General features: G+C 37.9%; 1 protein-coding gene across 2 annotated transcripts in view; it reads left to right on the top strand.

The window, feature by feature from the left end:
• ADAMTS5 (ADAM metallopeptidase with thrombospondin type 1 motif 5) overlaps positions 1-24,492 on the top strand; it is a 51,889-nt gene that overhangs the window by 4,722 nt on the left and 22,675 nt on the right. For both annotated transcript variants that reach the window (XM_071214909.1, XM_012529075.4), the window contains 2 exons: positions 8,959-9,091; positions 22,264-22,431. In XM_071214909.1, the coding sequence (XP_071071010.1) occupies positions 8,959-9,091; positions 22,264-22,431 (301 nt within the window). The remainder of the gene's footprint in view (positions 1-8,958; positions 9,092-22,263; positions 22,432-24,492) is intronic.

The following is a 24,492-nucleotide window of genomic DNA, read 5'->3' as shown; positions in this document are numbered from 1 at the left end:
TCAGGATGACCTTCTGCTTTATACATCCAACTTGATGAGAACTGAGTATTTGAAAAGCATATGTAGTATGAATATATGCAGCTAATTTAAAAGAGTGCTGTTAATTAGGGAGTTAAGAAAAATATTCCAAGACCCTTATGCAGTATTCATCTGAGAGGACTTCAAAATGTAGAGTTAATTTCTACCTAATGCTTCAGAATGTGAAAAACAAGAAGGCTGGCAGAAAAAATGGTCTGAACTCTTCTAGCTGTCACATAGAAATCAAATATCTTCAGGTCTAAAGAAAACTTTCAGGGCTACTTCTTTTTTCAATGAGAAATACCCAGAGTTGGCACCAGGATTCTACTTTTACAACACTGTTTTGAATGTAAGAATTACGTTGCTTAGCAGCCAGACGCCAAGCCATCAAAACTATGTTTTGATGGGCTCTGAGCACTGTTCAAATTTTGTGTCCAGATGTCTTTTCCTAAATTGCTTGTTTTTCAGGCATGAAGCTAATGTGTGAGGATGTGTTTTCCACCCTTGTATGCTAGCCGAGGCCACCTTGAACTTTGTCTTTGAGAGTCAGCAGAAAAGTGTTAGTAATTCATTTATCAAACTACCGCACTTCCCTGTCTGTACTGTAGGACACTCTGGCTCTGTTCTAATTAGAGGAATTTAGCACCAGTCCATTTACTGGCACTTATTTCATTCTGGAAAGGTACTTATCCTGGAAATGACACCACTGCTACCATCAAACAGTAGGAATCTGACCTCGCCAGGATTTAATTTTGCTTTCCAGAACCCTTTCTTTGTTCCTGCCTTCCTCTTTTATTTTGAAACAGCTTCTCTAAGGACAAACTCTTAACTCCCTTTGTAGACCATTCACTTTTCCTTTAGAAACACAAGTCCTACCTGCTTGCTAAGAAGCCTGGAAATTATTTACCATCCCTCCACCCATGCACAACACCCATGAAAGCCTGGCTAGTTTGTGTCTGGCAAGCACTGGATTGAAATTGAACCATCTCTGAGACCATGCAATATAAAAGGTTCACTCACTTTCATTAATTATCAAAGTCCCTACTACCTCTCAGCTAAAACCCCTCATCTCTGTTTTGCCTTCCAATGTTGGGCTGAAACTCAACAGGCAGCATTTCCTCTTTACCAGCTGGCTCCTTTTTAGGTTCTGACAAGAGAGGACATTGGAGGAGACCAGAAGCCTGGAAGAGGGAGAGGGGATGTAGTTTTTTTTAAACAAAATTTGCTTTCTGGCTGGATTGATTGATACAGTCACATATTTGAGTTCAATTCTCATTTAAAGTCAAAAGTGAACCCTTATCAAGTAATCATAGGCTATGGATTAATCCTAATGAATGAAAGGCTAAATAACTCAGATATGGGAAACTGATCCCAGATTAAGCAGCTACAGTTGAGATTTATTTATTTTTTTAATTATAATGATGTCTGGGAAAAAAAGTCTGAAACAGTATACCACAAGAAACAAGACCCATTTCATTGTATTTCTCACACTCAGTGCGTGTTTCTAAGCACCTTTTAAGTGGAGGCACTGGTTTAGGCAGCAAGATGGAAAATACCTAATTCCTGCCTACTGGGACTTATCACTAGGGAAGAGGAAGCAGATACACGCATAAACCACTGTAATGGTAGGATGACTGATAAAGGCTACTCTGTATAAACAAAGCCTGGGAGAGGAAAGGGGAGGTAACAATTAATTCTGCCTATGGATCTTTATACAGGCTTAATTGCCAATGAAGAATCAAATTCATCCTCAAAGAACAGATAGATTTGATTTAGATTCAGCAAATTCTTTTTGAACATTTCTTAGGTACTCTGCAGGGTCATAAGCCATATTTAACAGTCCTTTCACCAATCCATAACCAAAGTCTCATCTTAAATTGACAGATAAGAACATTCATGCAAAGAGGAGCAGAGATAATCTTCTCAGAGCTGGTGAATGGCAGAGAGAGAAGACAGGCTTTCCCAGTCCTCTCCAAATGAAAAACAAATCGACTGATTTATTCAGACATTCAGTATATCCTAAACAGCCAAAGAATCCAGAGGTTTAATTAAAGAACAGCCCCTAGCTAAGCATCTATTTCTAGGAAAGAGACATGAAAATGGATAATTGCTATCCTGAATGATGAGTTTTATGATATGTGTGGGCATAAGACATCAAGGTTGTACAAAGGAAGGTTGCTTAACCTATACTCCAGTTTATCTAGATAGGGGTGGAGGGTTGGATGGAGACCCCAATGGCATCCTTGAATAGGTAACAGCTGAGTTCAATTTTGAAGAAAGAGGAGTTAGCCAGACCCAAAGGAGGAGCAAGGTATCACAGACATGGCAAACCATCATATATAATGGCCCACGGGTGGCATAGTGATTCTCTGAAATGTAGGTACTTTAAATGTGATAGAGCCAACAATATGAAAGTGGCAACAGATTAACCTGGAGACAACAACAACCAGATCATAGAAGAAATCGTATGCTGTGCAAACTGGTTTAAATTAATTTAAATGCTGTGGGAATCCATGGAAAGAGCATCAATGGGCAAACTAGCAGAGACCAGACATGTTCTAGAATGAGCCTTCTGGCTGAAGGAGCTGGACTATTTCAGTAATCTTCAAAAGGAGACCAGCAGTGGTCTGAACTCAAGCGGTAGCACTAGGAATTGAATAAAGGAAGGCTTCCAATCAAGAAAGGTTAGACACAGGTGAATGGGAGTATTTGGGGCTTAGATCTGAGTGCCCAAAACTTGATGAGATATTCAGGAAATAGTAGGCAAGAGGATGTATGAAAGTGCAGCGGAAGCTGACCGGAAGGCTATGGTTGCATTGTGTATGGTTTTGAATGACAGCTAAGGTCAGTGTGTCTTCTGCCTTCATGAGCAATCATCAAAAATTTTAAGTTTTCTGGGAGTAAAGGAATCTTTTAAGATCTGTACTAAGAAAGTAACTGCCTGCACTATATGGATAGGGAACACAAAGGGGTGAGTGAGAAGTCTCAAATGATAGAAGAGGCAGGAAAAAAAAAATGGAAGGAATGAGAAAGGGAGATCAATTACATGAGACATTTGGTATATGGGGTCAGTAATTTCAGGGACAGATCATGTGTGGCAGATGAGGAGAGATGTAAGTTACCAAAGTCACCAGTTTTCTTATTCGCACTTCCATTTTCTTGTTTTCTAGAGTCTTTCTCAGTGCATTTTTTATATTTAACATACCTCTAAATCATCGGGTTTTATTAAGCATCCCATAGAGATGAAGAACATGCTGTTCTTTATTTGCTGCAGAAAAGCAATTTGCTTGAGCAAAAGCAGGTACAATAACAAAAGAGTGTTTTAATCTTTCCACAAAATGTTTGCTTTAGACAGGTTTGTGGCAGTTTTCACTCAGAAAATGAAGTCTCTTTTAGATAAAAGCTAAACAAAATGTCTATACCAAGTCCAAGGAAGCAAGTAGAGCTTTTTTACAGAAAGCAACTCCACTTGATAAAAAAGGAAAGAAAGAAATGGTTGTTCTTAAACTGTGATCAAAATCAGGCAGGTTCTAAGCTGTAGCAGTGTCCTATCTTTTTGGCCCACATTGTAAAAACTTCTAATATTTGTAAGAGTCCATGCTTCAAATCCTACCTCTGTCTCAGAGGTCCCCATGAGTTGCAATAGAGAGAATCACGTCTGTGGCAAGCAAAATGTCCCTGTGTGGAACCATGATACAGGAAAGACTTTCTCACTCATTAAAAGCCCACACTTAAATCTTTACTCAATTTTCATGTGTTCTCAGGCTGCTAGTTGGAAACTGTTGATAACTTACCACAGAGGAGTGAGAGTCCTGAGAAAAATCCAAAATAAGCAAATAACTTCCTTTTTGCCTGCCCACCTTTCTTTCTTAGTTTCTCCCCTACCTCTTTTAGATCCCAAGTTGTCCCCCACAGTATATTTAATATTACTAGTTGATAACTGCCTTATAAAAAAAGGCATTTGTTAACTCAAATCTTGCATCAGGAGACTGTGGTGATTTGATAATGGTGTTTGACAGATCACCATCTTCCCCAAAAGCCTCTTGCTGATTTCTGGTTATGTCCACATATTCCACCTTTGTCCTAGTATATCAGAAATCCAAGAACCAGCAACTAAAGTTTGAAAGGGCATTTTTATTAGAAGGTAATTATAAATGCCTTTCCCTTTCTATATCCTCCTTAGTCTAAATCATTCTACACCACAAAATTTAAAAATAAGTGAAATATATGAACTGTGCTAAAATTTTGGCTCAATCCAAACGCACTATGATACAGCACAAAAAAGCGTTGGCAGGTGTGAAAATAAAGAAACCTGTCCCTATAAGATAAATGTTTTGTTTCTCATTTTGATTTTGAAATGCACACAGTAAGATAAATGTTGAGAAGAACACGTGTTAATTTAACTATAATTTCAGGAATCAGAATGTTCAGATGTAGGCTTGAACTTCACTTTCACTGGTCTCAAGCTTTGAGGCTTTGGACAGTTAGTGTCCCTTATATTCATTTCTTTATTCTAAATTAGAGGAAACACTGCAAACTTATAGCGTTTTAGGTAAATATTAATGTATGCATAGCTAAAACAAACCCTAGAGATCACTGTGTCCCAATCCCTTATGTTCATGATAAATAAACTTCTCTCAAAGCATATAAATGGTTTACATACTGCTTTTTACTGAGCTAGAAGTAAAAAACAATCTGCCTTTCATTCACTGTGTCTAGTCAGTTTCCATTTGCAGCCTCTAAACATCTACTCCCTCCAACCACCAACTTGCTCCCTCACGTTTTCCCCTTCTGTCTACCTTACATTTCTCAGAGAACATTTGTCTTGAAATTCTTGGCGCAGCCTACCTTTCCAGCTTTACCTCTCAGTCTTTCACAGAATAAAGCCAGTACTCCTGCCACAACATACTTCTTGTCATTCCCTAAACAGACCCTGCTGTTTGCCCTCCCATGATTCTGTCATTAGACTTTCTTGTTAGAATTCATCCAAGACTATCAAATTTCTATGCACCACTCAAGACAGTCACCTCCTTCGACTGGCGAGTTGGCCACTCCCTCTTCCGTATTCTCTCAACAATTGGTTCACAGTAGCACGTTGGACTTTTCTTCCCTCTTGAAATACCTGCTTTGCCGACTAGCTCCTGAGGTCTTCTAAGGCTCAGGACCAGCACTTTCTTACTACAGTATGAGCACTTAGCACACTCTCTCGCAGATTGTAGGTACTCAGTAATGTTTTATGATTAAATGCATCTCCTAACCCTTAATCCAGCCCAGCTCTCTGTTTGGTATTACCTAGTTTCATCCAGAGGCATGACTCGCAATTTTATCACATGGGCCATTGTAATTGTTGACAACTAATTAGTGGCAGTGCCTGCTGAGATCCAAAATCAGGACACTGTGATTGGGGACTGCCATATAGGTATCCAGAAAGGCAGTGAAATCAGATGCACAGGTCATGGAAGTAGGGAATGTGTAGATGTATGTGTGTGTATCATACATATGACTAATCTATGCCACACCGATGTAATAAGTGTAATAATTTCTCTACCACTAATATCTCTTCACCTGGGATTGGTAAAATCTACTCAGATGGGTAGAAATCCCAAGCCTAGTTAAATATTCTTCTGTGTCCTTTCCTTGAGCTCCATGCTTGCCCTTACCAGTTTGTAATATCTATAGAAGAAATTACTCTTCTATAATTCTAGACTCTCCTCTACAGGGTGTTCGTCCTTAATTTGCTGCTGTTGCTATGGTGGTGGTGATATCATGTTTCCCCTAGCTCCTTCCCTCAGCACATTTATGCTGCATGGGAGTCCAAGTCCTCAGTCCAGGCAAGAAATCCCACAACTCCTTTATCTGCCCCACTGGGCACATTCGCCTCTGCTTGTTTCATTTTCCCTGTCCAGTACTGACCCCTGGGATGCCCCAGGTTGTGCCATCTTCTGGGCATCTGCTATATCAAGACACCACTGTTTGCTGGCTCTCTGCTTCCCATCCTTGAGACTAGATCACAAGTGCCGAATCTAAATCCCATCAGAAAGCACTGATTTTGCCATATTTGTCATGCCTGGCAAATGGTCATAATGCCCATAACCTCCCTGTCAAATCATTTTGCTGTTGCAAACCATCTCAGCTATAGTTTTCAGTTGGATAGTGTCCCAATCTTGTCCCTGGCCAATACCTACCCACAGTTACATTTCTGCATGCTCTCACAATCCTTATATTTTAATACTTCTTCCACTGAATTGCTCTCTCCACACCATGCTAATAAGATACTGACCCTGCATGAAAAAAATCCATCTTCAACACGAGAAAGATGAAACTGACCTTCACATCACACTGACCAAGTAGGAAAGCTCTTGTCAGCATTTTCAATTCATTCACCTCTTGTGTGAATATTTTATGTGATTTACATTTCTTCAGAATTGCATTGAATCCAGATTTTCATACATACATAATATAGTATATATAATTGATTATATTATAAACATTTGCTTCAAAATAGTATGCTTACCCTTTAATTTTTAAAATAATTTTTTATAAATTTTATGTAAGGTTTGCACTTGTAAATGTTAAAAATCGCCATCAGAAAATAGACATTTGCATGATATGCTGGATTCTTAATAATTTGATTCAGAAGGTAAGTTTTAAGCCATTGGGATCAATATTGAATCACAAAAATATTCTGATGCCTATTTCGTCTAGATGATGAAATAACTGCTCTCAAGGTTTGAAAATTGCATGAGTGAGGTGAAAAGTTTGCCAGTTTGTGTAATTATAGTTATAGAAATAAACAGATCGTGACTCTCTGGTCAAGGGGTTTGATTAGTGTGGTTAAAAACATAACAAGTGCTTCTGTTCATGATTTTGTCACATGCACACATTTCCATGGCAAAAGGTCAAATGTAATTAATGCAATTTGAGAATGATAAGGAGAGCTGATAGCCTCTAATGAGCAGTTGATTAGCAGTAAACAAAGAGATATTAAGAATTCAGTTTAAACTCAATTCAGAACAGGAGGGCCACTTATCTGTGCTATGGTGCTTCATCTGAAGCTTATCAATGAAATGTGGAGTAAGAAGGAACCACTTAATTCCTGGATTTTATTATTTTAAAATAATAAATGGCAAATTGTGAAGTAAACATCAAAAAGTGTATGTGTGCAGAAGTAACCCCACAGTGTCTAGCTACTCACTTAAACCATGACCTGGGTCTTTGGTCTTGGGGCTACTAAAATGAGTGGGGAGAAATATTTTAAAATGTATTGTACTATATTATTCTCTCAAAGACTGATTATGGTGCAGAAGTATCTTCCAGTTTCAATTTTTAAAACGACTACGTTATTCCCAGCAGCTGTAATTTGGGACCCCGTGGGATGACAGATGAGGTTACACAAGAGAATTTAGAAGGGTGTTGTTGGTTTGGTGACTTGAAGCACCAGGGCGACTTGGCCAAGATTTCCACTGTCTGAAGCTACAATAGAGTGGTGGCCACAGTGTAATTCATCACAGCTTGTAACTCATACAGAACACAATAAGGTCCTGAAATGTACTAAAGAGAGCAGTAGAGGATATATCTTTTGAATATTCTTCACCTTGATTGGATTAAAATTTTGTGCCTTGGTTGGGTTTTATGCAGCATAATAGGGAAGAATTAGTAGATAGTAATATTATTGCATACAGGTTGCCTGCAGTCTGGTGAAGTCTTGCTCAGCCTACAGCATGTTAAAAGTGTGTGAGATCGCCATTACACCTGACTGTATGTCACGATACATTTCAATTAACTGTTTGAGTTCTTACTCTAAGTCAGACATGGTAGTAGTTGTTGATACAAAGATAATACCAGTAAAAGATGCATCACTCATTTTAGGTAGCAAATGTCATCTTTCACAGTGACCGTTGATATATTTTTTTAAATCCTTCTACAGTTATTAACTCAGTGGCTTAATAGAAATGTTGTTTTGATTCTTGGCATATCAGTATACACACAGTTCATTAATTTCCATTGACAACTGTAGTCGAACACAAGAAATTCTTATGTCACCTGATGCTCCCATACAATTTAAACTAAGGTATGTCATCATCAACTCTGTCATGTCAGACATTTTGGCTTATATTTTCTCTCTATGCATGCTATCTTAAAAATCTTAACGCTGTCCCTTTTGTCTAAATCAATAATTTTTAAGCAATCAGGAGCTGTGATCATGTTCCCTTTTGAGAGTCTCTTAAAAGCTTTGAAACTTCACCCCAGAAAAATGCATACACACAATATCTGACATAGAATTTCTGAGGATTCAAAGCCCTCTCAAAGATCAGGTTGAGGAACACTACATCATTAAATGCTGTAAGAATGCACAAATGGCTGAAGACAACAGGACCTATGCAGATTATCTTACAAAAGTTCTAAGAAATTACAACTCAATTTGGAAAATGAGGAGATGAGCTTTCGAAGAATCCTATGTATGCATTAAAATTTAATTTCCAATCCAAATTATAGATAAATTTGAATTCTGCCACAAATGATGGTTGCAGTTTGCACATGTGATGGGAACTAAATTACTAGGTCAGGCTTCAGATAAATTTAACATGGATTTAGGTAGGAATAGTAGGGCTTTCCTAAGCATGACCATATGCGAAAGTGATCTGTGACAGATGTGCTCGCAAATATGCCTTAAAGCTGAGGCACCCCTTGAAGGACAAGCTACAATCCTAAATCATCTTTTTCAGTATACTCGAGTCCCCATCATCCTTCCATTCCTTTTAGTCCCAGAGTAGCTTAGAAAAGCCACTGCCTTGAGTTTCTCCTTGGAACATTTCCAGACATGAGCAGGTGATACCATAAACATACCCCAGTCTTGCCATTTGGGGTGAGCAAGTGGCTGTATGCGGTGGCTCCTTCTGGATGTCAATTGATTTTAATGATTCCTTTCCCCCCGGGCAGGATTTATGTGGGCATCATTCATGTGACACCCTGGGAATGGCAGACGTTGGGACCATATGTTCTCCGGAGCGCAGCTGTGCTGTGATTGAAGATGATGGCCTCCACGCAGCTTTCACCGTGGCTCACGAAATTGGTATGCAGCGCCTTTTCTCTTCCCTCGCCAAATCAAACACGTGTAACAGCTGCAACGGGAACCAAAATACTTGGCAATTAATTCCAGACTTCTCCTGGTTCAGATGTACCATTGGGGATTAAATTTGTTTATATTTGCACTTTAAGGTTAACTAACAAGGGAGAAGGAAGGCAAACTCAGGCACACAGTAGATGTTTCCTTTCCAGCAGTGTCACTTAAAGAGAAATTCGCCACTGCTACTGTCTCTTAAAGCATCCCTAAATGACTCCTGGTCAAAATTTATCACAGTTGACTTTCAGAAGTCACTCATCTTTTTAGAAGATGAGCAGTATTGGCTCATCCCCGGATGATCAGTTTACATCGAAATTTAACAAGTTTTCCTCTACTGGGTGAGTAAGCTCCTGGCAAAGGTAATCTATAACTTAGGGTAAACATTCCTGTCTCATTTTTAATAACAAAGAGAATGAAATCAAGCCCAGCACTCAACAAAGTTTACTATAAAATGTCACCTGCCCTATCATGTGTTAAAAGAAACACATCTAAATCTTAAAGCTGTAAATTTCGAAGAGTTAATAAATGAAAAAATCTCTGATTAAGAATGTCTCTCTTAATCACTGACTTAGGCTGCTAAGTGTATAAGAAGTCTGCTTAGTATTTAGAATTAGAAGTTAGAATTAGACCCATCAAGACTCAATTCTTGCTAAAATATCTTTTATCTGTATCACCTTGGTGTAGTTATTTAAACTCTGTAAGCTTCAGTTTTTATATCTGCACTGTACAGATAATAGTACCTATTAGAGATCAAATTAGGTAGGGTGTGGATACTAGCTGTCATTTATAGCCACTTTAACTTTTTAGTTAAATAGTTCATTTTCTTTTTTAGCATCATCTTTTATGGGGCAAAGTATGGTTTGATCATTATTGTACTTGATTTTTGGTTGTATTTTTATTAAACCTATTTAGCTGTTATTTTTTTTTAACTAAAACTATCATTTTTACATAGAAATTAAAATCTCTTTCACTTTCTGCATAGGCAGAAAATATTTTTACAAGGTGTGGATTTCTAACTGCTATATTTTCTTTGGGGAGTTAACATCTCATCAAAGGTGTAATAGCGTAACTCAATATATTGGAACAGTAAACCAGAAATCAGTAGTAAAATTTTGATTCTTAAGTATTAGTCATTACCTTAATTTTCCTAACTGACACATTTCTTACCATCAAAGCAAAATGAACACAAACATCACGAGTCTTAATGTAAATACTTGTCCATCAGCATCACTGATAATAATTCATTTCCATACTTAATTAATTGAGGGATTTTGGCTTAAGGAGCAAATGATCTGAAGTGGAGTCCCTGTTTTATTTCAAGCAAGATATTTGGACCCTTGAAACCCCTAGGCGAAGGACTATTAATGAGGCATGGCTCTTGTGTGGTCCATTAGAAAAGCTGTGGTGCATTTAAAAGTGTTAAAAAAAAAAAACTCTAAAATGCTATAAACAGATATTATACTCCTACCATTAGACATCATGTCCTCAGCTATCTTTCTTACTCATGCCTATTTAACTGATAAAAATGCAGCCTAATGTAGATCCTTGACCAATATTTATTACATATATGTGTTTAAATGAGTGAGTAAGTGGTAGAAGGGAAGAGCTGTCCAAGGTAACATTCTGATTCTGCATTGGAAGCATAGAGAAATTAGTCCAAGTTTTCAAGAGGTTTGTAAGTATATGGAGGCATTTTAAAAGTACAACAGTAATTCATCACCATTATTCAGAAGGACAAGTACCATAGGAGAGTTTCTAAACCCCTGGAAAGGCAGAGGCAGGTTCTTCTTAGGCTGCATGGTGGAGTGATGGGGACTAAGCAACAGAGTTGACTTTGATATTATCCATTCATGTATTTTGATCATTAAATTTGGATTTTCAAAAGGAGAGATTAGAAATTCGGTGAAAGAAGGGCTAGTTTTTACTTCTCTCTGGTGATGACTTGTTTCACACATTGACAGCCTCTCAGAGTCTTCCCAGTAAGATAACCAGTGTGGAACTAAATCGTGCAGCTTCTTCGGAGCTGCACTAACACTGAAGTCATCTCAACTCGGCTGGAGGGAGAGCCTCTCAGCAGACTTCTCCCAGCCCTCCTGTATTCCTAAACTCGGGGTCTTGGGTTATTCAGGCTGATGCAGGTGGGATGTAGGACACCAGATGCTGATGCAAACAAAACTTATATTAATGTGTTTATGTATGTATAATTTACTTATGTATCTATATATATGAAATCACAGAAGAAATATAATGTGAACTTTTCTTAATGGTAGAAGATGGACGTATTCATACTAGAGAGCAATAGGGGAGGAATATGGATCCCCATATGCAAAGCCAAGGCTGAATCTTTGATATATGACTATGCCCTGGTGTTCACTTTAATTTCTTGGTTGGATCATCTCTGTTTACATCTTTGGGAATCTTCAGAAATCGATCTCCAGTCATGCACTGCCTAACTCCCCTACCTGTGTTACCTCTGACCTAATCTGAAAAATGTATGTTCTGGAGATAAGGGAATATGAATTTAATTTTCCTTTCGTACAGGGACCTGGGTTTCATTCACTTTGTTTTCTAATTGCTTTACTGTTTTTCAATTTAGTTTTTTGCCTAAAACGTATGAACACCTGTTATAAAGAATGAGCCTTAAAAAATTTAAACAAAATACCCTCACAAAATGTTCCTTAAGCATCTGTTTGTTATGATGGCGTCGCCATGATAGCTTGTGTGACCCGGGGTGACGCAGCTCAGAGGTGTTTCCAGGGCTTTGGTTTGGGAGTGTTGCATGAAGCCATCAACCTGAGCTCACCATGCTCTTTATTCTAATTCCACTTCATTATTTTTCTCACGTAATAGTCCCCTCTTCCGTTTTATTAGACATTTGCTACTTTCCAGAATGGAAGATATATGTACAAGCTAGATCTGGTGATGAAAATGATAACTAAAAACTTGATTTTGCCAGGCGGCTTTGAATCTGCTTGAGCCTCATTCCAAAATGTGCCATTTGCTTCATGCAAACAAACAGTGCAAATATGTTACCAAAACATAAGCTGTGGAGAAAATCTCCAGGCTGATTTTGTAATTTTTCTATTGGTTTCTTGTACAAGCAGTATATAAGAAATGTTATTATTTTAATATTTGATCAAAATAATAACACCTTCATTAACTGACTCACAGCTTCTCATGGGAGTGCCCTACCACTTTTCCTTTCTACACAGCTGTTTAAAAGAAAAACTTAGGTACATTTTATGCTCAAACAAATTGAATCAAAATAACTTTCGTTCTTTTCTACCACCAATCCCTAATACTCCTGCCTTCTCAAAATTTCCCTATATTGGGAACATGTAAGATAAATAGAGACAAGCTTGAAATCCCTGCCTTGAACCTTTTTTATACATGGAGTTAAATTACCTAAAGTCAGAATGACATGGGTTAGATAAACAATTCTGAAAAGCTACTCTTTTTTTAAGGACCACATAATAAGTAGACACTTCTCTTTTCCTGCCAATTCTTCTAAAAAGGAGCTAGATTTTGGAATATATAGTCAATACAAGCTTCTGGAAAACAAAACTTGGATCACTGGAGACTGCCTAGGCGCTAAGATTGCTTTCCTCCTTGCTGTGTTATGTGCATGTAAACATTGGCTAAACTCTTAAGACATTTAAGGAAGTGGCTTTAAACTCTCAAAAACACATTTACCATCCCTGGGCCTTGATTGGAGATGAGAATTTGATGACAGCCATTTTACAGTCCAAACATATATAGCAGAATGTTTTCTAGATAATGTACTTTTTTTGCACTTATACTTTTAACATGTTGCATTTTTATTATTGCCTTGTAATAATAAAGATTTCACCCGCTACACACATGGTTCTTAAAAATAATAATTTTGTTGATATTGGGCCAGTTTCTAATATAATGAAATCCAGAATTTGTAAATATGCCTAAGCTTTCCTATATAGTAGTTAATTATAAAATGCGCTCAGTAAATCTCTCCATTTTGACAGATTTTAAAAGCTTTCTAAGCTAGTCAGATGTTCAAAGAAAATCAAAGCCAAGTATTCAGCTGGAGGCTTAGGAAGTGGTTGAGACACAACAGCACCAATGCCTGGGTTTTGCTGTGGTTTGAGTGTGTTCTCTGGTTCTGCTGATGTGAGAGTGACTGTGCTCCCACAGATGATTAGATTCAACAAAACCATGTTTTTAAAAGCTGTAGAGGACCTCCAGACTCCATAAACCAACACCAAGTGCATAGAATCAGATGTCAAGACTAGCAGTGAGATGTGAAGTAAGAAGGAAGCTAGAATTCAACTTGGTATTTATCCCCCAAACCATTGCTTTAATTGACATTAACTGACCATTTTTCTCTATCCAGTTTGGAACAAGGCCCCACTGTGTCTTTCTTGGCCCCTAAATGAAAGGTGGAAATAGGTCTTTGATCTATACCAAGCAGCTTTGATTGGTTTATTGTTCATTGTAGGGTTTTTTTTTTAAATCAAATACCAATTAATGTGTCTCTATAGGGTATGCCTATAAATTGGCACGTGTGGAAACCCAGCTCATTGGAGTTGGTATTAAAAGTAAATCTATCACACACTCACTGTGTGATTTTCCTTTTACAATAGAGTACTTCCCCTTTCTTTCTAAATCAAGAGTGTCTAGAAATATTTAATTTATTCAAAAATCACTGAAGACTAGAATACCATAAGCAAAAGTATAACAAACCCGGTATCTCAGTGAGGACAATGAAGTTACCTAACAATTACTGAGCACTTGTTATGTGTCCAGTACATGTTCTAATCACTTTAAATTTTTATCTCTTTAATTCTTCACAAATGCCATGAGATGAGGACTATTGATGGGTCACCCCATAGAGGAGGAGATTGACACCTTAAGAAGTTGAGAAAATTGTCCAGGGTAAATAGCTAGTAAGCCCAAGATTTTGATTACTGTCTTATAATGGCTTATTTTTTGGTTTTTGGGTTTTTTTTCTCTCTCTTTTTATTTAAATGTTTCATTCAAAAAATATGAGGTCCCTATATAACCCCCACCCCCCTCACCTCACTCCTCCCACATCAACAACCTCTTTCATCATCATGGGACATTCATTGCATTTGGTGAATACATGTTGGAGCACTGCTGTACCACATAGATAATGGCTTACTCTGTAGTTTACTCTCTTCCACAGTCCAACCCGTAGGCCATGGCAGGACATACAATGTCCAGTATCTGTCCCTGCAGTACCACCCAGAACAACTCCAAGTCCTGAAAATATCTCTTCCTCCCTCTCCCTACCCTCAGCAGCTACCGTGGCCACCTTCTCCACATCAATACTACAATTTCTTCCATTACTAATCACAATAGTTTCATAGTAGAATATCAGTAAGTCCACTCAAATCCATACTCTATTCCTCCATCCTATGGATCCTGGGATGGTGATGTCCACTCCACCTCTATATCGAGAGGGGGCTTAGATACCACATGGATGATGGATGCAATTCTCCTGCTTGCAGTTGTAGGCACTCTTGGCTCCTGGTGTGGTGGTTGACCTCTTCACCTCCTGTTAGCTCACCAGGGTAAGTCCAATAAACCAGAGTGTAGGAGTTGCAAGTCTGCTGAGGCTCAGAGCCTGACTGTCACATGGACAGTCCAGAGATTTAGGTCTCATAGAGTTCATGTTGAAGGATATAATCTTGAATTTGACATAAAAGACCATTCACACCTAAAGTCTGACAAAAAAATTGAAGGTTTTATTTTCTCGCTTCTAAATTACATAATCGATACTGCATTTGACATTTATGTTTAATACTGTGAAACAGAAGCTTAAGAGTTTTTTCATTGTATATAAGGAATTATGTTTGAAAAGGCATATGGAATCCAATTATTAGGCTGATGGTTCCCTTCTTGGAGGTTCTGGATCCTGTTCCCATGTGACCTGTTGACTCACTTTTCAACCCTTGGCAAGACCTTCTTGCACCTCATAATCCCAGCTGGAAAATTAGGTAAAACAAAAACATGAATGACCTCACTAAGAAACAGATGCTTCATCTGAGCAGTGCTTTTCCAAGAAAACACATCACAGAGCTTCTTGTAAAATTTTTTAGGATGTGGTGCTGTGTCCCCATATCCACTGGTCATCATGGGGTCAGGAGACAAGAGGTTGAACTTCTGTTTAATATGTAGTTAAAAGTTTAGAAAAACAACTTTGTTTCTGTGATTAATGTTGTAAATCAACTCTAGTTGTACAGTATTACCTGAGATGAATAAGAACCTGGACCAACATTTTCCTTTAAAGTAACATTTCTCCACCTGGGGACACACTCATGAATTTTCTAAAACCACATTCACGGGTGAATTTAAGGAAGCAAGATGCTCTTTAAATCTTTATTGTGAATCAAAAGGTGAAGTTGTGTCACCCATTTGCCAAGTGAAAAAGGATTTATACTAGAAAAATGATCAAGTAACTAATCTGTTTGCTAAATCTGAGTTAGCACTCTTATTTATGAGTCTTGTTCTTTTAGACTTAACTTTGACACAATTTATCATTAAGTTCATTCCTTTAACACTATTCAAATTCCATCCTGATGTTAATGTCATGTGGTGGGTGTTTGTTGGCAAGAATCTTGTATTTATGACATTATTTAATATATAAGAACCAATGAGTATTTGCCACAAAAGCACTTACACTTCACATCTTGACTTTTGCTAAGATTCCAAATAGCAAAATACAGTACTGTGGTTCCCATGACATGGGGAAGTACTTGTGGTTGAGACAGTTGCATTATTCTGTAAATTGCACTTGGGCTTCTTGTTTTTCTTTAATATAATGAGTATTACCATGATTATGATTTAATCTGTAAACATAGATATCATTAACAAGTGCATCCTAACACTTAGTTAGTGCATACTAACAAAAGTATGTTTGGTCCTTAGCTGCCTCAGGATTTTAGGTAAGAAATTTATAATTACATCAATCAAGGTTTAAGGATTTGCAAAGATAGTTTTACACGCTGGAATGCTCAGCATAGCTAAAGCAAATAAACTCTTCATCAGTCCTTGGCATGTTTGCTGGTTATAAATATTCTAAATACAAATGCATTTTCTTACCTAAAGCAAGACCTCCATGACATCTACTTTAAACCCTGACAGTGACTTGCCTTGTTTCTCTCACTAGGAGATTTCACATCCTGTTTTACTGAGGGAGCTTGGGTGCGTGTGCTCAAATCCCTTCTGGTACCCTTTAAAAAGTGCTTTGGATCTTCTCCACCCTTCTATTCCCACACTCCAATTTGGGAAAGAAATGTCTTTCTGTCTTTTGAAGGCTAAGGGTTGTCTTTCTTCCAGGTTTCTAGATTCCATTCCCCTGCCTCCTCCAAGACTTTGCCCATCAACCAATTTCGTATTGTTCTACATGGTTCTAAAAAGTCATCAAAAAATACATTTTGATAAAAACCACAAAAAAATTAATCAAAGAGTTGTGAATGTTTTCTACATCACTTCGTTATATTTTCCACTTGCTGTTTTACCCTTTGGATGACTTAGTCTAAATTCCAGCTGCTGCTGCTCCTCCTGAAACCCGCCTGTGTGAGATGCTTCACCTCCAATCCACACCTGTAATTTAATGCATCTCTGTGGGTGATTTATGAGCAAACTGTCACTGGAAAAGGTAGATGTCTGAAAACTAAAGTCTGTCCTAAGCCATCTGTAACATCAGGATAAATTCCAAGTCCCCTTCATAACATTTCAAATGTACTGTTCTTAGCTGTAGCACTATATTTTAGATTTCCTAGATTGAGGATGGTTCTGTTGATAAAAGTTTTTGTAACATAGTGCTTTGTCTCTGGTGTGAGTATCCTTTAAGAATAGCATGCCGGGCATTGAACTGTAGCTCCCCAAAGAAACACATTGTAAATAAGATCTCCTAAAGATGTTACTTCAGTGAAGGTGTGTCCCAACTGAGTCAGACTGGACTTGAATCTGGGTTACTGGAGTAATTTATAAGCAGAGTGAAAATCAGACAGAGAAGCCACTGGGAGCAGCCAGTGGCTGGAAGTCAACAGTACCTGGAATAGGATGGAGAATGTTACCAGGTGCATTGTCATTGACCGGGGATCACCAGGAGCCTGACCTAGAATGCCACAACCTTTGGGGAGAAAGTATTGCCTGACGTCTCGAGTTTGGACTCGAATCATGAGCCTGTAATTTCCCATTACATAAGCCAACCTATTATATGGTATTTGTTTTAGCAGCTGGAAAACTAAAACAGTTTTTAGTACCAAAAAAGTGGGGTGCTGCTATGACACATACCTAAAAATGTGGAAACGTCTTTGCAATTGGATAATGGGTAGAGGCTGGAAGAAATGTGAGATGCTTGATAGAAATAACCTAGATTGCTTTGAAGAGATTGTTGGTAGAAATAGGGACGTTAAAGCTACTTTCAATGAGGCCTTAAAAGGAAGTAATGAATCTGTTATTGGAAACAGGACGAAAGGCAATTCCTGTTAAAGAAGTGGGAGAGAACTTGGCAAAATTGTATGTCAGATTGAAAATGGAACTTGTAAGTGATGATTTCCAAGTTAAGTGTGGAAGGTACAGACTGGCTTCTCCTTGCAGCTTTTAGTAAAATGTGGGAGGAAGAGGATAATCTGAGAATTAAACTCTTAAGCACGAAGGTACAAGCAACTGATGATTTTGAAAATCTCAGCCTATCCAGATAGCTTTCTCTGGACAAAGGCCACAAGGCAGGTCTATCAGAGACCTCCCAAGGCTTGGGGGAAGTGAGGACCCAGCGGACAGGGCTCCATGAGAGGGTTTAATTGAACAATACTTTGCTAAAGTCAGTGTGGCTGAACCTGGATCAAGGCAGCCATTTTGGTAGGAGTCAGGATTGGAAATGCAGTTATCCAGGAATGGCCTGTGAGAAGTTGTGTTGTCTGATCATTTAGCCCTGCTTCAACTGCTCGCGGAGCTGACAAGCATGTTGCAAAATTTTTATGAACAAAACCACTGCCAGCCTGAACTGAAAGGAACAGAGAAAGGGGGAAATGAAGGAAGAATGATCTCAATGGCAGAACCATGGAAGTAAAATCCTGTAACTAAAAGATCTCGGGACCAGAGGGCAGGCTCACCCATATGTGTACAAAGGGCAGGTTTGCCCCTACACTTGGAGGGGCAGACCCTCTGTCCCTGCGCTTGCAGTGGGTGGACCTTGCATCCCATTGTTCAGGGAGAGTGCTGCCATGCCAAGGCTCAGAAATGATGGGGCTGTGCCCCAGTGTTTGAGGAGACAAGTGCTTGGAAGGCTTTCCATTAGGCTGAAAGCACAATGAATCGACTCAACAGATGGATCCTCAGACCTTGAGATCTGAGTTTGTGCTGCTTTGTTTTGGACTTGTTTGGGATCCCTGGTCCCTGTTTTCCTTCCAGTCTCCCTTCTGAAATAAGAAGGTCTACCCATTGCCACTTCTACCATTGTATATTGGGAGGAGATAACTTCTTTGATAGGTTGTACAGGTCCACACATGGAGAGGGATTTTGTCCCAGAATGGACCACATCCTTAACTGATTTTGTTAACTTTATACTTAGCATTGTTACTGCAATGACTTAAGGCTTTGGGGGTGTTGTGATGGAATGAATGTGTCTTGCATGTGGGAACAACATGTCTTTTGGGGGTCCAGAATGCAGACTGTTGGGGATTGAACCATGTACCCCGCGAAAGGCATGTTCCATTCCCAGCCTCTCTGGTCCTGTGGGTGTGAACACATTATAAGTAGGATCTCTTGAAGATATTACTTCATTTAAGATGTGGCCTAACTGAATCAGATTCGGTTTTTATCCAGATTACTGGCATCCTATAAGCAGAGTGGATTTTAGACAGAGAGTAGACATGAGGAACAGCCAGAAGCTGAAATTCAGTTGAACTCTGAAGAGAAAGGAAAAGATGCCGCTTCGTTGCCATGTGACAGAAAAGCTAAGGACCAAGGATCACTAGACTGGCAGACAGTCCCAGTATGCCACAATCTTCCAGGAGAATCATCACCTTGGTGATATCTTACATTTGGACTTCTCCTAAGCTCATAAACATGGGCCAGTAAACCCCATGGTTTACTGTATACAACCCATTGTATTGTATGGTATTTGTTTTTGCAGCTGAGAAACTAAAGCTTTTATGTGTACCTTGCCATTTCAGGGCTCAACCATATTGAGACATTTCAGAATGTCCTTAAGTGCCTTAGCATAATTGATGGGTGGCTCACATTGGAAAACAGCCACTTCTTGTTCTGTTTAAAGCCTTTTGCATGTATGACAGGTCTCTCCTGAAGAGCCTCCAAGCTCCTCTGACACCAATCGCCATTTCAATTCCTGTTCAGCTCCTAAAGGAATGTCATGTGGGCCTCTTACTTTTTCCCAGTTCCAGCTACTGTGGAACTGGTTTCCAGTTTCTTTGGGTGCTGAAAGGTTCTTCCTATTGCTATAACCCTCACTGCCCTGGAGAGAGTGTGCCTCTCCCAGCCAGCTGACAGACTTTCTTCTTGGACGACAGAAGTTTCATTTGCCCTCAAAAGATCCAGTCTTTCTCAGTTGACCCCCTAGCAATCTGTTTCTCATTTTTGAAGGTCTTACAGAACCTGCATCTCCTTTTAGCTTTTGTTGAGGTGGAACACAGATTTGGTCAAGCTCAGAATGACAGTCTTTTCTGCTATAATTTCTTATATATTTCTCTTCAATGGCAATTAAATGACACTGATAAATCAGTAAATTTGGGGTGCATAAAAATCCTAATATGCCAAATAGCATGCCAAAGTATTCACAGAAGTATGCCAAAATATTTTAAAGTAAATTACCTTGCTCATGTAATTGACACCCTTCACCCTTCTGTCTGAAAGAAAAAGGATACTCACCCAAGCCCTTAAAGGCAATTTGGTGTTTTCCACGTGGCCAGTATTTTAAATCTAAAATCTACCCTCCTAATGAAGTGAAAAATGCCTTAATGCAGTAATAAAAATGCATATGGAAAGTGTCCTCTATTTATATGGATTTAGAGGGAAAGACCATTAAATAAACATGATTACCTTATGAAATCGCATGTTTTTAATGTAAAACTTGAATTTTTTAAAGCAATACCATGTTTCAGCAGTCATTTTGAATCACTACAACTGTCCCTTATCCATACTGGAGGAAGAAACTCAAATGTGAAATTCCCATTCAAATCTCAGAGCATTAGCTCATGGGCTCCTATCTTGGAAAAGTTCAAGAAGCATAAAGTGAATTCTCAACATGAGCTCGATATACTAAGTAAGTTTAAGCAATTTTGATTAGGATATGAATGGAAGATTCTGTTCTGTGAGCTCTGTGTTCCCTGAAAAAATTCAGCAGACAACTCAAAAATTGGATAAGCCTCTGCCAATCTTGTTCGTGTTATTTGGGATATATTTTATAGACTGATGCACATTCCATGATGGAAGGTTACCAGGGGGTTGAGGTGCACAGGGAGAAAGGGAGTTGTTTCTTAATGGGTATTGAATTTCTATTTGAGGTGATGAAAAAGTTGGACACTGGTGATGATAGCACAACATTGTGAAAATAATACTACTTAATTGTATACTTGGAGGTCGTTAAAAGAGGAAATTTTGTGTTGTGCACTTGTCACTAAAATAAAAAAGACTTTACAAAATTGAAGGAAGGCAGGAGGGTTTCCCAAAGAAAACTTGCTAGCCTAGTAAATAATATTGATACAAATGATTGCATAAATAGCATAAAAATGCTGAGCCTCAAAAGGTCATGGAGCCCTAGTCACTTAATTTCATCCACAACAGCAGCCAGCTGCTCAGTGGACAATGTAGTTCCAAAGCGTTGGTGATTTAACAAGTTGGCTCCAAGCAGTTGGAATGAGGCCTGAAAGAGTTCTTCTCTGCCAGGTTTCACTGGTGCACACTGGACTCTGTAGAATGGCTACGTTTCTGCCTTGGACGTTCGAAACCCAAGGAGAATGCAGTAATCATTTGGCTATAATACTTCTACGTTCTTTTTTGTAGTTTGTGTATGGTTCTTTAAAGCTTTGCAGAGGAACACTGCTAGGGTCATTTGTTATCTACCTTTTCGAGTTTCTGCAAGCTGCAGTCCAGAATTTTTTAACAGCATTTTACATTTATCAGAGAGTACTGCTTTATCCTTAGACTGAGAATTAATTTTATATAGTAAAATCATAATTCAGTGGGATTGTAAGAATGTGGTTATGTCCTCTATGAAATAATAACTAGCTTGATGGAATGGAGATGGTACTGACCTCTGATTTGGAGGAAACTGGTTGGAAGTCTAAGCACAAATTCCATATAGCTGAGTGATTTAGGAAAATCTCTTACCTTCCCTGTATTTGCTTTTTCTTCAAGTTCTAACCCCATGATGGTCATCCTGGTATTTTAAACATTTCTTACGTGAAGAGACATGTATTTTCAAAATATACCATTTATTTGTGTGACTAATAAACATTCACAACTCACAAAATAACTCAAAGAAACAAGGGTGAAGCAGCCATACATTTACATGGAACCTGAAAGTTACTAATTTTCCTTCTCTTTCTTTTCCACCCCTAGTCATTCCTTATGCAGCCACTTATTTACTTGGCCAAGAAGCTAGCAGTTGCTGCCATTCAAAAACCATCTATTCAGCGTTGACAACTTGCAAGACATTGCATTAAATACAGAGGTTTCCATGGTGAATGATGATGGAAGATGCTCTCTCTGCTCTCCTGTTGATCAGAAAAAGCAGAAAACTAGACTAATAATCACAATAATATGCAGTGAGGGCTATGACATAATCCCACAGTTGCCACACAAATTCTAGATACTAAATAAGGACTTGCTTCTACATATCATTGAGCATATGTGATCCAGATGAGTTATGGGAACATCCTTGATTTAATTTTTCAATTTTCATTTAAATATTCCCCAATAGTGGATGCTCTTCTAAGTTCATGCAGCTTTAATTTCCCCTGAGATCTTGTCTCTGGGTGAGAAGGCAGCTAAAATGAACTGATCTACAGTAAAAGAAAAAATGGTATAATTGTCATGGAAACATAGAAATGGATAACCACCCATTATTTGTCTTCCTATGTTCTCTCCCTTAGGACATCTACTTGGCCTCTCCCATGATGACTCCAAATTCTGTGAGGAGAACTTTGGTTCCACAGAGGATAAGCGCTTAATGTCTTCCATCCTAACCAGCATTGATGCATCCAAGCCCTGGTCCAAGTGCACCTCAGCCACCATCACAGAATTCCTGGATGATGGCCATGGTATGTACCGTTAAGGACAACACAGGCTCAGAAACAAAACTTGGAAGTTTTTACTTCATTGTATCCTCATAATGTTCAACTTGCCCTCTAAGACAATGATTGTTTATATAGTGTCAGAAAAGGAGCAAGGGGACTGTCTGTTGGTATGTAATGCCAACATCCTTGGTGGCATTATAACTTTGGTATTTTGCTTTTGAATTGAAAAGTTCAAAAGAGAAGCAATGTGGGAGACCACACAGAATGCCTGTTAGTGCCTGAAAGCCTGGCTTTTATTCCCTTTCACCACTAGCTTCCTGTGAGAACTTTGGCAGACATCTTGGTTTCCCTGCTATTAATATGACTCTCAGAATTATTTGTTACATGCTTATTATAGGGTGTGGCTAAGATGTAAGTGACAATTCTGTTGGGTTTTCTTCCTGGCAACACAAAGCTAAGAAAGGAAGTCCTCTCTTAATTTGCATTGACTGAGAAAATTTGGTTTCATCCTGACAGGAGAGTCCCTTGAAGGTGGAGTAAAAGCTGCAAGGCAGAACTAGAAAAAACAATTTAAATTATGGGAAAACACTTTGAGAACATCAAAAGAAATCACTAGTGCTTTAAGTTATATAAAAATATCCTTCACAATATTTAGAAATCATAAACCCAAACCCTAAATAATATTTGTAACAAGCTGTTGGTTCATAGCATTCTTTATTATTTTAAAATAACAGGAATGTAGGAAGACAGATATGTTGAAGTTGGAAGAGATTTCCAGATTTCAAGTAGTTCAAACTTCTCATCTTACAAAAATGGACATATTCTCATTTCTTTTGTTTTCTTTTAAAATTGTCTCTTTCTAAAGCTAGTGGTTAAGTTGAAAATGGCAGAAATTCTTGATTATATTTGTATTTATATCTCATGATAGAAATATCATGGTTTAGAGTTGGATAAAGAGAATTTGTGACAACTGTTTTTCCCAGTTCCACAAAATTTATGACTTCATATTTTCATATTTTTTAGTGATTTAGCCATCTTGAACTTTGACTACATAATCCCAAAAATAATTGATAAATATATCATCTTCAGACAAAATAAAAATTCAGTTACACAGTTCTTTGCTATCATGTAGCCAAAATCATTTCAACTCATTTTTGCTACCATAATGGTTAACTGGTAATATTTTAACTACTTACTACTATTTAAAATTCTTGTTCCTGAAAGTAATTCAGGTCCAACTTGACAAAATTTCTCTCAATACTAAATAACTGTTCTTTTTTTTTTTAGTTAAAAAGATATTCCAGTATCTCCAGGACTTAGAAACAATACTAAGAATCAATACATTTAGCTTTTCCTTTAGATTGAAGTGGTAGTTTTTGGTTTAGTTCAATTTACCATAGTGATTAAATGCTGATAAAACCCTACAATTAATATTTACCTAAAAAATCTGACAGTGTACATTGATTGAGTCAATATGTAACTATTATAAAATCTCTCTTTGGTAGAATCTTAGACTCCAATCTTTATATTGCTTTTTGCTGGTTTTCCCCCACAGGTTTTCTGTAAATGAAATAACATTAATATTTTATTTCAAAATCACACGTTACACATTCCAAATGGTTGAGCTAAACTTTGAATCACTAAATGAATAGATTTAGTTGCTAAGGCAGCAAATACTTATGGCTAAAAGGGGACCATATTTTTTCTCCTGTATAAGTATTAGGTCAGCTAATTACAATGCAGCACAGAATTTTGTTCCTTATTGCCATAATTGTGGAATGATTCATTTATTTCATGTTTGTGGAATTTATGATCTTCCTTTCTGTGCAGTAAATGTGCTTTCAACATTATCTTAATCACTCTTTTTAACATATTTCTATACTTAAACATCTATGCTCTGAATTTCAAGAGTTTACAACAAATTTAAATATTTTATACATCTCTCCTGTTTATATTCCTAATAGATTATGATAGAGAACAAGCAAGAATGATTTTAATAGAAATAGAGCTTATTCATTTGCACTGATAAAATCTTACCTGAATTTCTCACATGTTTATTAAAAACATAAATTCAATTGCCAAAAT

This window comes from Dasypus novemcinctus, chromosome 4 (assembly GCF_030445035.2).
Source record: "Dasypus novemcinctus isolate mDasNov1 chromosome 4, mDasNov1.1.hap2, whole genome shotgun sequence".
NCBI classification, from domain to species: domain Eukaryota; kingdom Metazoa; phylum Chordata; class Mammalia; order Cingulata; family Dasypodidae; genus Dasypus; species Dasypus novemcinctus.
Note: the sequence above shows the minus strand (reverse complement) of the source record. Positions and strands in the feature narration are given on the sequence as shown.